The sequence below is a fragment of the Pollachius pollachius genome (genome assembly GCF_949987615.1).
Source record: "Pollachius pollachius genome assembly, chromosome: 6".
Lineage (NCBI taxonomy): Eukaryota > Metazoa > Chordata > Actinopteri > Gadiformes > Gadidae > Pollachius > Pollachius pollachius.
The window spans coordinates 5,255,891-5,271,247 of record NC_136939.1 but is presented as its reverse complement, the minus strand read 5'-3'; the positions used below and the strand labels follow the sequence as shown (position 1 = coordinate 5,271,247).

Below are 15,357 nucleotides of genomic sequence, written 5' to 3'. Positions count from 1 at the left end.
TCTTGAAAGACGTTGGAACAATGCCAGAAGTGAGGGAGGAGTTAATAAGTGCGGTGAGAAATGGCAGGATGTCGTTTGACACAGCCTGGAGGAGGGAGGAAGGGATAGTGTCAAGGGGGCAGGTGGTGGCATGGTTAGATGTTATAATTCTGTTGACCTCGTCTGAGGTGAAGAGGGATGAATTGGGTAAAGACAGAGGTGGGTTGGGGGGAGGGAGGATGGTGGCAGTGATAAAAGAGGAGCTAACGTCCTTTACTTTCTGGGTAAAGTAGGTAACAAAGTCATCAGCAGTGAGGCAGGAAGGAGGAGGAGGGGAGGGAGGGTTGAGGGAAGAGAACAAGAAAAAAAGTTTCCTGGGGTTTGAGGCGGAGGAGTTAATTTTGGTCCGGAAGAAGGCAGATTTGGCTGTTGACACAGTGGAGGTGAAATCTGAGAGAAGAAAGAGATAGTGAGATAGATCATTAGGACAGTCTGATCTCTTCCATTTCCTCTGAGCTGCCCGCAACTCTGCTCTATGGGTCCGCAGAGATTCTGTCAGCCAAAGAGGGGGGGGTGAAGATCACGCCGGTCTGGAGTGGAAGGGACAGAGGGAGTCCAAAGAGGAGGAGAGGGAGGATAGCAGAGTGTCAGAGGATTCCTCTGTGGATAGTTGAGAGAATTGTTCAATAGAAGGTAGTGAAGACAGAACAGTTGAGGCAAACGTAGAGGGAGAGAGAGTTTTGAGGTTGCGGCGGGTGGTGACAATGTGGGGACTAGAGAGGAGGGGGGGAGAGGACTTTAAGGGGAGAGAAAAAGCAACAAAGTGATGGTCAGACACGGGGAGTGGGGTAACAGAGAGAGCAGAGGTGCCACAGGACCTTGTGAATATCAGGTCAAGCTGGTTCCCTGCCCTGTGTGTGGGAGGAGAAGGGGATAGTGTTAAGTCAAAGGTGGCAAAAAAGTTGGTTAATTCAGGTGAGTGCAACTTCTCTGGCAGGATGTTAAAGTTGCCAAGTATACCGAGTGGTGTGCAGCTGAGAAGGGCATCCATTTTGTCATAGAAGTCACGAAGGGGACCAGGGGGACGGTAGATTACCACAAATATTTTTTTATTATTTTTAATAATTTTCCCTCACTATCAGAACAGAGTGGCTCTGATCAACAGTCTGAAAATGGCCACTATCTCCTCAGTTCCTAAATCTATTTGTTTAGAATTATTTTTAAATGTTATTATATTTCTTCATTATCAGCATTGTAAATCCAATCTGAACCTTGTCATGTTTGGTAAGTTGCCATGAAAACTCTCAAAGGGGAAGTGCGTATTGGCAAAAAGCAACAGGTTCAGGAGCAGTAGCGTGCGGTGGCCCTAAATTACAATTTCAGAATATTATTCTAACCAAGTCAGAAAGGTCCCAAGTCAATAAGCTCTTTTGTGACAGGACTCCGAACCAACATGCTCTCATCATAAATGTTTTGCCATTGTAGTCACAGAGTGAATCCAAACCAACTGGTCACCCAGGTATGAGGCTCGTGGCATTCACTCGTGACCTCGCTTTTGTTTAACTTTCAAATTTTCGCTTTGTAACGCAGGTAAACCTTTGGTCTGTCTTGGCTTTAGCGGAAATGGGAAAGTGGCCATGTTTGTAATCTTTAACTTATCTACAAAATCTTAAAACCTTATATGGTGTTGTCCATTATGTGAAAGAAGAAACCATTCATAACTGTTGTTAGCTTGACACATGTCATCAGAAATAGGATAGACAAAAATATACACGATGTATACGATGTATATTTACATCAAGAATCACTGTGACATTTTCCCTCACTATCAGAACAGAGTGGCTCTGATCAACAGTCTGAAAATGGCCACTATCTCCTCAGTTCCTAAATCTATTTGTTTATAATTATTTTTAAATGTTACTATATTTCTTCATTATCAGCATTGTAAATTGACTGAATACCAATCTGAACCTTGTCATGTTTGGTAAGTTGCCATGAAAACTCTCAAAGAAAAGGGGGAGTGCATATTGGCAAAAAGCAACAGGTTCAACAGCAGTAGCGTGTGGTGGCCCTAAAATTCAATTTCAGCATATTATTCTTACCCAGTCAGAAAGGTCCCAGGTCACTTAAGCTCTTTTGTGACAGGAATCCGAACCAACACGCTCTCATCACAAATGTTTTGCTGCCCCTTAGTGGCCGCTTTATGTAACTGTAGGATGTACTTGATCACATTTGTAAATTCCCCATTTGACCCCATTATTTTTATATTCTCTCAATCTTGTTAACATACCAAAAGGCGAAAAAATTTCTTCAATCAAACTTTATTGACTTCAAAATCAAAATGACAATCAGGCCTTCCAATTACTTCTGAAGCTCCCCCAACAATCACCCTGATCGATTTAATAACTAATAATAATAATACTTGGTTATGTCACGCATTTACACAATACGTAATCATTTTCAATTTAATTAGTAATACATTTACACAGCATATAACCCTGTTAAATTTAGTTACTAATACATTTGCACAGCATATAACCCTGTTCAACTTAATTAGTAATAATCCACAATTGTACATATTCAAAATATAACACGATCTTACGTAATTAGGAAACCATGTATACGTAAATGGTCTCTTTGGCCAATTTAGAGGACTAACAGGCTAGAGTAGTCACCCTATCTCATAAGATCCCATCCTAGAATTTTGACAAAAACGGAGCGGGTGTGGGGTGAGCGAACAGTTACTAGAAGTAGCCTAGTGAGTTGTCGTCTTTGTGGAACACATGACAAAGGCTGAGTTGGAGGAATCAGTGAAAAGATATTCCCTGGCTACCAAAGATGTCTCAAGGGATATCATTCAGGACATTCACCCAGCGAGCTGTCTACTTAGGGGTCATGAAAAGGCTCTGGAAAAATGAAATATCCTCCTATAGGAGAACCTTGATTTGGTTTTCCAAATCTAACAGTATCCCTGAGAGTTTTCCTGACAATGCCTATGACAGTTGCCTCTGCGGAGAGATCGTTCAGCAAGCTAATGCTGATAGACATACCTTCGTTCCAACATGAGTAATGATCACTTAACCCAATTAGCAGTCATTTCAATTGAAAACATTTGATGCAATACTCGATAAATGGGCAAACTAAGCAACATTGTTACATAAGCTACATTGTCGTTAACAGAGAGGGTTCTAACGGATCTTTTTAGGCTGATTATGGTTCCACGTCACGCAACGCAAGGATTACGCAGACGCTTCGACGCAGTCGTGAACCCGTTTTGGTTCTGCGTCGTTTTTTTTTTTGAGCGGACCAATCACAGCCCTTGCTGCTGCGTCGCCTCGACTGAAGGTTACAATTTTTGGGAGGCGAACGTCAGACGTAAGAGGTCCGTAACCCCCTTGCGTTGCGTGAATGTGGGACATTAATCCAGTCCCTCCAGAAAAATGTGGTGTTTTTTTGTGATTGTTGCGGCCAAAAATCCTTGATTATGCGGCACGTTTTCTTAAAAAAAGCGATGAAATATGCGGCATATTTATGCAATTTTATGCGATGATATTGCGGGAACTTGCAAAAATTGCGGGAACTTGCGAAAAAATGCGGGAACTTGCGGAAAATGCAGCTTTTCGATGACGTTCACATCGCGTAATTACGTCACTTCATAACGTTCCCAAAAGTGAAAGTGCGGCATATTTGAAAAAATGCGGCCCCCACATGAATATGCGGACTTTGGATGATTATGCGTTGAATTATGCGATCGCATAATCACGTTTTTCTGGAGGGACTGATAATCAGCCGTTACTTTTGCATTATGTTGCATTTGTTATAATGATAATGTTAATGTTTGTCAATTTGTAACTGTTAATTATTTGTCACCAATGTTAATATATATATATATACACATACATATACATACATACATACATACATACACACACCATATAATATATTTATAATTATAGTAGGCCTACAGTGGCTGCTATACTTTAAAAAAAAACATTTTTAAAAGAACGATATAACATCTCTCTTTTTCTATCAAAAAATTGGCGCCTGTGACGATGTGAATCGAGCACTTGTCTCCTCGTCCTCGGTCTACCTGACCTGCTCAGGCCCACCTCCAAGGGGTCGGTCCCTGATTTAAGTGACACAGATCCCATCACGCCATACTTCAGCCTCTCTGGGTTCTCAGGGAGCTGTTGTCTCGCTCCACATCTCACGCTGGTCAGGTCCTCAGACAGGTGGAGATCGGAGCCAGCGGTGTTGTGGTCCGGGATCACAGGAAAGTAGGCGACGTTCTCCTCCAGCTTCTTCGAGACTGCGTAGGCCAGGTTGCCCAGGTGTTTGGCCACGTCCAGCAGCGCTCCCTCGGGTAGAGCTGGTGAGGGTCGGGGCTGAGCTACTTTCTCTCTTGTAGCCTTGAACTTCTTCAGGAAGGAAATGTCTCCAGCCCCCAGCTGCTGCTCCGTGTCGGTGACTGTGTGTGAAATGATTTCTATCTGCTTCGACAGCTCCTCAATCTCCTTCTCAATCTCTTTGTTCATCTTCTGACCTTTCAACTGCTCTTCATCTCTCAGCGCAATGTTTCTGGCTGATTCGGTCGTTTAAGATCTCTTGCAAAGTGGACACTGCTATTCCTGGTTTTGCGTCCACATGTCAGCAGACAGCCTTTGCAGAAACTGTGACTACACGATAGGATAACAGGGTCTTTAAAGATGTCACAGCGAACAGGACAGATCGTTAACTTGGGATGATGTGTACACCAATTTAGTCACAGAGTGAATCCAAAACGACTGATCAGCCAGCTATGTGTTCTCTCATTAACTCGCTTTTGTTTCACTTTCAAAGTTTCGCTTTGAGTAGTGACGGAGAATCACTGTGCTAGTTTCCCTCACTATCAGAAAGGAGCGGTCTCTGATCGACAGTCTGAAAATGGCCACTATATCCTCAGTTCCTGAATGTGTTTATTTATAATTATTTGAGAAAATATTATATTTCTTTATTAACAGCATCTTAAATTGACTATATAACAATCTGAACCTCGTCATGTTTGGAATTGCCATGAAAAGTCTCAAAGAAAGGGGGAAGTGCTTATTGGCGAAAAGCAACGCCCCCCTCAGGTTCAACTCAAGGCTGCTTAAACACTATTCCAAATTATACCAAAAGGAGAGCAGATCTTGCATTAGCTCCTTATATTAGTATTCTTTTTCATTTCATAGAAAAAATGAAAGATCAGAGATCACAACAAAAGGCCTAGAATTTCTGAATAAAGTGATAAGTAGATTCCATCTGCCAATCAATGGTGCGTTCACATCGCTCGAAATTCTGTGGAAAACATTTTCGCGACGTCGGAAAGTTCGCGTGAACGACACCACATGACGCTGTTATGATTCTACTTCCGTTCGGCAACTCGGGCCAAATTTTGATGACAGAGTTGCCCAGTTGGTGACGAATGGTTTACTAGTGATGCGCATGAATAGGCGGAACATGAAAGTTTTAGTCAATATAAAAGAATCAACCATCATATCACATAATTTACTATTGATTGACTTTGCTCAGTTTTAAACGTTGTGTACTGGTAAACCAGCTCTAGATAAGGGGAAGTGTTGCCTTCCATACACTGGCAATACTGTAGGCCTATAAGTGCTTCTCATGAATAAAAGCAAAAGTATAGTAGGTGATAGGCATCAAGGAAATAAAGGCATGCAAACTTGAAACTGGTCCTTGTTTTTCCGACTGTTTTTTATCGGATAAAAAAACCCTGCTGTGAAGAACTCTTAAATTCCCAACCGGCTGTTTCCAAAGTGCACATGAACGGTCGCTGTCGGCAACACGCATAAGTGTGAGCGTCATCACTGGTCTCGCTATCACCAGGAATGTGAACGCGACTCAACCTACGGCGTGTGTAGCTCGAACTTGCCGGTGCTGTGCCGAAAAAGGCTTCCCCGTCAGAAATCGCCCCGCCTCATTGAGTTAATTGAGTTGCAAAAATGACACCCCCGTCAGAAAGCACACCCCCTCATTAAGTTTGAGTTCTGAGTTCTTCTGACAAAAATAGGTTTTATAGTTTATAGCAGTGCTTATATCATATCACAAGATGAGCAACTTGTTACAGAAAGCAATGTTATATTTTAAGGGCGATCCACAACGTAAGATATCACATTCACGATAATTAACTACAAGGGCACTAAAATATGCAATAGTTTACAAGTAGTGCTGGGCAATAATTCGATTACGTTTTTAATTGCGATAAAACTCACGTTGATAACGCCGATAAGCTCAATATTAAAAAAAGAAAGAAAAAAACTTTAAAAAAAAAGAAAAAAAAAGTTCTGATATGGATTTACCTAACAGCCAATCACACAGCAGAAATAAACCTCTACAAACATTTGAGATTGTTGCCTCCATGCCAAAAGAGTTTGATATGATAGTCACTCACAGATCTTTTAGTTTTAAACTTTTTTTTTGTAGCACAATATCTGGTTTTACAATGTTTACATTTTGCACTAAGGTAAGCGCTACGTAGTTCATATTTTATATATTAAAGTTCATCATGTGCCAGGGCCTTTGTTCATCCACTTTTTTACTTTTTATTTATTGGTTGTGCCCAATGTTCCCTCTAAGCTGCGCCCTGGTTAATCGGGCACCGCTCCCGCGGTCTCCGCGCACAGCATATCTATGCAGCGCATGAAAAAAAATCCAACCAGAACTGTAAATAGAATAAATGCATAACAATTTATTCTGTACCATTTTGCAATGCAACTCAGTGACTGACAGGTGACAGTAAAACAATGACTAACACTGTGTCCAGCCAATGACATGATGCGGCTCACACGTATTTACTTACGTAGCCAATCAATGTCATTAACAGCGCTTTATGCGTACGTGCCTCTGTTTAGCAGGTTAGCGTATAGCTGACGGTGCGGTGCCGTAGGTAAACTAGCTTACTCCTTACTATGGCGAAACGAACGGGTAGTGGCACATCCACTCACCAAGCAAAAGTCAAAAAGAAATGCATTTCTTTTAAGATGGAATGGCTGTCGGAGTATGTGCGAACAGAAGAACAAGAGGTGAAACTGGATGAGATTTTTTCTTTTTCAAGCGAGAAAGGGCTGGTCTGCAAAACATGCTGCGAGGCCAAAGTAACAAGCGAGTTTTCGGAGGGAAAAATGTGGACTGAATGGAAGTTCGACTACCTCAAGCGTCACATTCAGCAGAAAAGTCATTTGAATGCTGTTGGAGTTGTACGAAGACGCAAGATGGGAATGGGGAACATCCAGCTGATAGGATGCACTGCTCACGATATTGTGCAGGCAATCACTCAGTTTTACTTCAAGCATGGACTAGACTTGCAGAGAATGGTGATGCTGACCTCCGATGGCGCCTCAGTAATGCTAGGAAAGCACAACGGAGTTGCAGCTTTATTAAAGCGGCAAATACCACACCTAACAGAACAACATTGCGTGGCCCATAGAGAGGATTTGGGCATTGATGATGCCTGGAAAGATGTGCCTTTGATGCGTGATGTGGAAACTCTTCTTAGAACTGTATATTCACTTTCTCTCGGTCCACTGTGAAGAGGGGCAAAATGGAGGACCTAGCAAAGATTCTCGATAAGGATACACTGTCATTCAGGCCTCTGAGCAAAGTGCGATGGCTGTCGCGGCACCAAGCTGTGAATGCTGTTCGGAGGAACTACACTGTGCTTGAAGAATACTGCAAGAGAGAATCCAGTGATAACAGAGATCCAGTGTCAATTTACTGCTACAAAAAGCTGAGATTCAAAGTTCAAGGTTACTCTCACTGTTCTGGGAGATGTTTTGGGCGAGCTGGTGTAACGGGTCCCAGGTGGGAGCGCCCGTGGACAGATTATAGATAACCTGAAAACACAAGGAAAGAATGCTGACACGGGAGACGTGGCTTGTCTTTCCAAATCCTCATTAGTTATATTTATTCATTTAACATGTTGATTCACTGAAGGCTACTGTTTATCTTCACATTGTCTATTCATTTTAAACTCAGTATCATATAACTGCATATGTTGTCTAATTAGACATATTTTATATGTTCTTAAAACAAACCAAAATACACAAAAAAATACTCTTAATTCAAAACACAGCTTTTCTCACAGTGTGGTTCTTTCATCTCTCTTGTCTCTGATACAATACACAGTTTGTAAAAAGTGCATCTTTAATGCTCTTAAAACCCCTTAAGTTTTCCTGGACTAGTATTTTTAACAGTACCTTGTAAACTATATCAAAAATTTACCTTTATATTTAACATACACATTTTCTTATCAATGAACTTCAAATAACTTTTCTTAACCCGTTTTTAACAGTATCTTTAAAGTACTTTACAACAATCAATAGACGTTTTAACACTTTACAAAACATCAAGAAGTGAGCCACGTGTGGTGTAATTACAATAAAACAAAATGGTGGACATGAGCGTGGTCTGTACTAGCTTAAAGCTACTAGCTTAACAGTAAGACTTCAAACGGCGCCACCATTACAAATCTCTCGGCGAGCGTCGGACCTTACTAGCTACACATGTGCTCATTTTCATACTTTACGAAAACATTACACAACATATTCTCCAATCACTAACATCGACTTGTTTTACATTTTAAACACATAACCAACCTGAAAACACAAGGAAAGAATGCTGACATGGGAAACGTGGCTTGTCTTTCCAAATCCTCATTAGTTATGAGGAACTCACGGGGATTCAGGCAAACCACAATGTTACTGTGCCTCCTACTGGCAGGATAGTGCAATTGCATTGTAAAAATGTAAAGCTATAAAAGATATTGCTCATACAAAATAAGATCAATTTAGTAGGAAATAAAGTGTCTTAATAATATAAAATGGTGCCGTATATAAAAACTTAATATACACAAATGTGGGCACACATTAGTGGGCATCACACTGGCACAACTCTGCCTTTCTTTTCAAAGACGCAACCTGACTGTGATGGAAGGACACTGCCAGCGGTGATGAGGACCTCATCAGCTGATGCCAGAAATACCGATGAGATTACTCTTTTTATTCGTAAGCTCTTTGATCACTTGGATGCTCGTTTTTCAGAGGATGAATTAAAGGAGTGGTCTGCATTTGACATTGAAGCATTGAGCTCAGACATCAGTTTTGAGTATGGATCAACAGACATTGCTACACTGGCAAAGAAGTATGAGGCCATTCTCCACCACCCACATTCTATGGAGGCCATTAACAGTGAATATGCTGAATTCAAGTACATAGTGAAACAAAAACTGAAACAAGGGTCAATCAGCACATTCTCAGATATGGTGGCTGCAGCACTTAGATGCGAGGAGCTAAAGGAGATCTCGCAGCTTGTGGATATTTGTGCCACATTTCAAGCATCCAGTGCAGATTGTGAGAGAGGCTTTAGTTTGATGAATCATATCAAAACAGCATCCAGAAATCGTCTTGAAGTGGCACATTTGGACCAGCTGATGCGCATAAAGTCGAAGAAAGAAGCAGACGGGGCCATCAACCTGGACAAAGTCTACAACCACTGGAAAAGTGAGAAGGACAGACGGGAAAAATAAGGTGAAATTTAAGTCCCCGATCAGATTTGTGCTTACTCTAGTGTCATTTATTAAGAATTTCTATTTGTGGATATTAATCATCAAATGCTGTTACTAAATCATTATTATTATTAGTAGTATTAGTAGAAATTCAAATAAAAAGCTGTAATTATATATTATATATTCAGACAAAGAGTTACAGGAATTTACACTGTACCACATGCTTGTGCTACAGCACACACCTCATTGTGCAAAATGTGAATGTTTTAGTGTGAACAAAATTTGATCCCTTAAAGGTGTACATTCAACACTCAATTCTTCCAGAGCAGGACCCTCACCCTGACATACAACATACTACACAGCTCATGAAAAACACAATTTTTGTCTTTTTCATTCAAACTGGGCCAAATCGCTTATATTAAAAGTAATCTAACGGAAATTACTGCTGTAATTTGATTATTTTAATAAGTGTCAGGATTCTCGTATGGACTGTTGTTTTTGGCTCCCCCTACCTGTTGGAGTGTGATAATTCTGGACTTTGTCCATGTTTGTAGCCATGTGTTGGTCATGTGCCCGGAGTAACACCCATGTCCTTGTTTGGGCAACTTCCTGCCTATCTTTGTTTCCCTCCATTTTCTCTGTTCACCTGTCTCTCATTGGGTATTGAATCAATACCCAATATTGGCAGTGTTTAAATACTCCACCAATCAATACTATTGATGGTGGAGTATTTAAACACTGCCCTTTCTGTTCACTTTGTGAGATCGTCACGGTATGTACTGTTTGCTACCTGACTGCCACGTGAGTGAGACTAGCGTGAAGCTCTTTAAAGAGAAGTTATAGTTTACTGTTCTTCCCGGTTTTGAACCCTGCCTGTTTTGGACTAAGTCTTCTGCCTATCGGTTTTGGATCTCTTGCCCGTACCTGTCAGTCTGTATCTGTCTGCCTGCCTGCCTGTTTACGAACCCTGCCTGTACCTGGAATCTGATTTGCCTGCTGGACTGTTTGGGAATAAATCCTTTTAGATCTGCAATTGATTCCCGCTCTGAGTCGTTACAATAAGCCCTGTAACTTGTTATGATCTCAGGTTTTTGTGTTAATTTATCCCTCCTTGTCTGTCTGTTCTGTCTGCTGGTGAGTTTCCTGCTCTAGCTGGAGTCCCAGTGTGCAGACCTGGACCCAGAAGTTGAAGCAGTTCTCTCTGTGCACCTGGACCATCACAGCCTCAGCCTAGAGATGGACTTCCTCTGAACAGCTGCAGAGTAAAATTAAGGCAGAAGCTGTCTAAAGTGGACATACTTTACTGTGGATCTTTTTGACATGTATCTTTAACTATACAGCTGGTCACTTTTTGGGGATTTGGGGATTTCTGACGGGGGTGCCTTCTCGTTACTATCCGATGTTACACCGAATTCTGCGACCCTACGAAAAGTGTGACCCCAGGGGGCGCTGTTGTACATTTTCTGCAACATTGCACGAGTTTGAAGCGTAGTGTGCATTATAACAAACCATAAATAAAACAAATATCCCTCCACCCCCTCACCTAAGTATGAAATGTGCTTTATATAGATATAGATAAAATAATAGATAAATAGATTAGATGAATAGATAAATAGATTTCATAAGCATTTTACAGACCCATAAAATGGATCGGGCGTGTAGTACTGTCCATCACCGTTGCTTTTTTCCCCCATAAAAAGCTACAGTCAGTGTTTAATTGCTTTGGTTGACATTTGAGCATTTCCTATTATAGGCTACTCTGTAAAATGCTGTTTAGAATTAACATTTGTATCAAGAAAAGAAAGACCCCCCAGTGGGGGAGATCTTATGTTTTTGCTATAATGCACACCTTTTTTACGATTTTATGCCTGTCTACACTGCAAACTCTTTCATGTTGCAGAAAATATGAAACAGCGCATTTTCGGTGGGTCGCAGAATTCGATGTAACATCGGCACCCTTTCAGTCGTCTCAGTACCCAAACGGAGGAGCTGCGAGACGAGTACGTCTCAATACGGCTCAAGCCTACTTTTGGCGGTGGAAACGCGAACCGTGCCGCACCTTTGCAGACTGAACCGATCCGCACCTACGCTGGAAATGAGTCATAAGCTCTCTAGTGAGAGGACTCCGAGACAACAAGCTCTCATCACAAGTGTTTTGCCTCCCCTTAGTGGCCGATGTATGTCACTGCAGGATGTACTTGATCACATTTGCAAACTCAACCTAATTCTTTGTCCCCTATTAACTCTCTTTTTAATTATTCTCTCAGTCCTGTCAACAGTACCGAAAGTGAAAAATGTTCTTAAAAATCTAACTTTGACTTTAAAATCTAAATGACAATCAGGCCTGCCAATTACCTCTGAAGCTCCCCCAGCAATCAACCTGTTTTAATAACTAATAATACTTTGATTATGTCACGCATTTACCGAGCATATAACCCTGTTCCATTTAGTTATAATTCATGATTGTACATATTAAAAGTATAACCTGTTCTGATGTAATTAGGAAACCATATCCACTACACTCGTCTCTGACCATGTGACAAGGAAACATGCTTGTCTTTAGATGTATTTATTAAATCCTTGTTCTGTTCACCATCGCTTACAGATTCAACAAGGACAATACAGATTATGGTTTACAACACAGAAATAAAGAGCAGTAGCCTACAGGTACACTAACATGGTTCCTAACTCCCAGGCCCAACTGTTACAGCTCCTTCCCTGGGGAAATCTTCAAAGGAACCGTATCAGTGGTATGGATGAATGGTAATAGTACATCCAATGATGTGACCTTCCATGAGTATATTTTCTGGTTGGTTTCAGGATCACTGAAAGACACTTTATCATAAGTGGTAGTAGTATTCCACTTCATTCTGATCCAGTGTGACTTCTGCATCGCTTGGTGACCATCAACCCATCCTCCAGATTGATGTGATGACGCTGATCCGTATCTACCTTTATGTAACCCTATTTTATAACACTTAAAAACCTGGATGCTGCGAGGTCTCTGCACCTTAGAAGACCTCGATCCTGGTGGCTGGTTGATACCCATGCTAACACCCAGCTCCCACTGAGCGCTGTCTCCCACCTCTACCTCCCAGGTGTGAGTCCCTGATTTAAGGGACCCTGATCCCAGCACGCCATACTTCAGCCTCTCTGGGTTCTCAGGGAGCTGTTGTCTCGCTCCACGTCTCACGCTGGTCAGGTCCTCAGACAGGTGGAGATCGGGGGCAGCGGTGTTGGGGTCCAGGATCACAGGAAAGTAGGAGACGTTCTCCTCCAGCTTCTTCCAGACTGCGTAGGCCAGGTTGCCCAGGTGTTTGGCCACGTCAAGCAGCGCTCCCTTGGGTAGAGCTAGCGAGGGTGGGGGACGAGCTACTTCCTCTTTTGTAGCCTTGAACTTCTTCAGGAAGGAAATGTCTCCAGCCACCAGCTTCTGCTCCGTCTCACTGACTGTGTGCAAAATGGTTTTTATCTGTTTTGACAGCTCCTCAATGTCCTTCTTCATCTTCTGACCTTTCCGCTGCTCTTCATCTCTCAGCGCAGTGATCCTGGACTTCTCTTCATATTTAAGAAACTGGTGAAGCCTCTCAAACTCCTTTCGAATCTGTCTCTCGGTGTGAGCGCTCTGGACATTAATGTGCGCTGCTATGTCCTCACACTTTCTCTTGGTCCAAACTAAGTGCTCTAACTTCTCCTTCTGGGGTTTTAGTAATTTCTGAATTACTTTCCTGTGGATCGTGGCAGCTTCATCCACAGGAAGGAATCTGTGGTTAGCATGTTTTTCAGAATCTCGACAGATGAGACACGCCGTCTCCCGGTCATCAAGACAGAAGAGCTTGAGTTTCTCACCGTGCAGAGCGCAGAGATCCGCGTTCTCCCGCTGGAAGGCCTCCGACAGGTTCTTCAGAACGATGTTCCTGGGTGGATTGGTCTTTGAAGATCTCCTCTTGCAAAGTGGGCACTGCTGTTCCTGTTTTTGCGTCCACCAACATTGGAGACAGCCTTTGCAGAAACTGTGACTACACGATAGGATAACAGGGTCTTTAAAGATGTCACAGCAAATAGAACAGGACAGATTGTCAACTAGGGATGATGTGTACGCCATTGAGTGAACCAAAACGAATGATCAGACAGCTATGTGAGGCCTGGTGTTCTCTCGTTACCTCTCTTTTGTTTCACTTTCTAAGTTCCGCTTTGAGTAGTGACGGGGAATCACTGCAATAGTTTCCCAAAATGGCCACTATCTCCTCAGTTCTTAAATGTAGTCGTTTATAATTATTTGAGAAAATATTATTATATTTCTTTATTAACAGCATCATAAATGGACTATATGACAATCTGAACCTCGTCATGTTTGGTAAGTTGCCATATAAAGTCTCAAAGAAAGGGGGAAGTGCGTATTGGCGAAAAGCAACGCCCCCTTCGGGTTCAACTCAAGGCTACCTTAAACACTATTCCAAATTATACCAAACTGAGAGCAGATCTTGCATTAGGCATTATATATATATATTTTTCATTTCATAAAAAAAAAAAGATCACAACAAAATGCAGATAATTTCTGAATAAAGTGGTAAGTAGACGGTAGCCTGTGTGTGCTACTCAAGCCCCTTTAAAATTAGACCAGTCTATAGTGCCTTGGAGCTGGACGACATAGAATGATTTTGAGATTGCCTTTTAACTTTTAGACGACTATACAGAACTGACCATATTAATCCAACGCTGCTGTGTGAACTTGTGATCGAGCTTGATGCATTAACACTGTGTGGCCTGCTGCCGTGCAGACAGGAGTCCATTTTGGAGGAGAGGGTGAGAAGAGACCAGAGACTCTATAAGTAACATATCAGAAAAGGGGAAACAAAGAATAATGTTTTCCGGGTACTAGCAAAGTTTGGATGATTTCCACCGTCTGCTTGCCGGTTTCCCAGCCGTCACTCAGCCCACTTTTTCTGCGTCTGCCGTGAAGCATGGTGTGGAGCACCATCTCGCCACTGCTGGTCCACCCGTCTTTGCCCGTGCTCGGCGCCTCGACCTGACCAAGCTTGCCGTTGCAATGGCTGAGTTTGCAAACATGGTTTGCAAACATTACCCGGTCCTGAACATTCAGGATTTCTCGGCACACCTGGCGGGTATGGTGATTATTTTTGTCCGGGGATATCATCAGGTGCCTGTACACCCACTGGACTTTCCCAAAACAGCAGTGATCACGCTGTTTGGTCTGTTTGAGTTCCTGCGAATGCCGTTCGGCCTTAAAAACGCAGCTCAATCTTTTCAACACCTCGGGGACTTTGTTTCACGGGAGCTGCCTTTTCTTTTTGTGTACTTGGATGACATCCTGGTGGCGAGCACGTCCAAATCTCAGCACCTGGCGCACCGCCAGACTCTTTTTGAGCGGCTCGGCCAACATGGGCTAATTGTCAACCCTGCCAATTTTCAGTTTGGTCTTTCTTTCCTGGGACACAGAGTTACTAAGGACTCAGCCCCTCTCCCATTGAAGGTGGAGGCGGTCGCACAGTTCCCACGCCCGCTCACTGTCAAGTCCCTGCAGGAGTTCCTCGGCATGGTGAATTTTTACCACCGTTTCATCCCTCAAGCCGCCCAGCTCATGCGGCCCTTGCATGAGGCCTTGCAAGGTAAACCCAAGCACGCTGTGGACTGGACTGAGAGCAGGGTCAAGGCTTTTGTTGCCACTAAGGCAGCCCTGGCGAACGCCACCATGCTGGCACATCCTTCTCCAACAGCCTCCATCGCCATCACCTCGGACGCCTCGGACTACACTGTCTGTGCCGTCTACGAGCAGTGGGTGGGCGGGGCCTTGCAGCCACTTGCCTTCTTCAGCC

General features: G+C 42.7%; 1 protein-coding gene across 1 annotated transcript; it reads right to left on the bottom strand.

Annotated features, from left to right (window-relative positions):
* Positions 1-2,339: 2,339 nt before the first annotated feature.
* Positions 2,340-13,669, bottom strand: LOC307077575 (E3 ubiquitin-protein ligase TRIM35-like). Its single transcript, XM_079739004.1, has 3 exons — positions 12,261-13,669; positions 7,769-7,850; positions 2,340-4,561 (listed from the first exon to the last, which is right to left on the bottom strand). Exons 1-3 carry the CDS (start codon positions 13,623-13,625, stop codon positions 3,960-3,962), a joined length of 2,049 nt encoding a protein of 682 aa, XP_079595130.1. The 5' UTR covers positions 13,626-13,669; the 3' UTR covers positions 2,340-3,959.
* Positions 13,670-15,357: the final 1,688 nt, after the last annotated feature.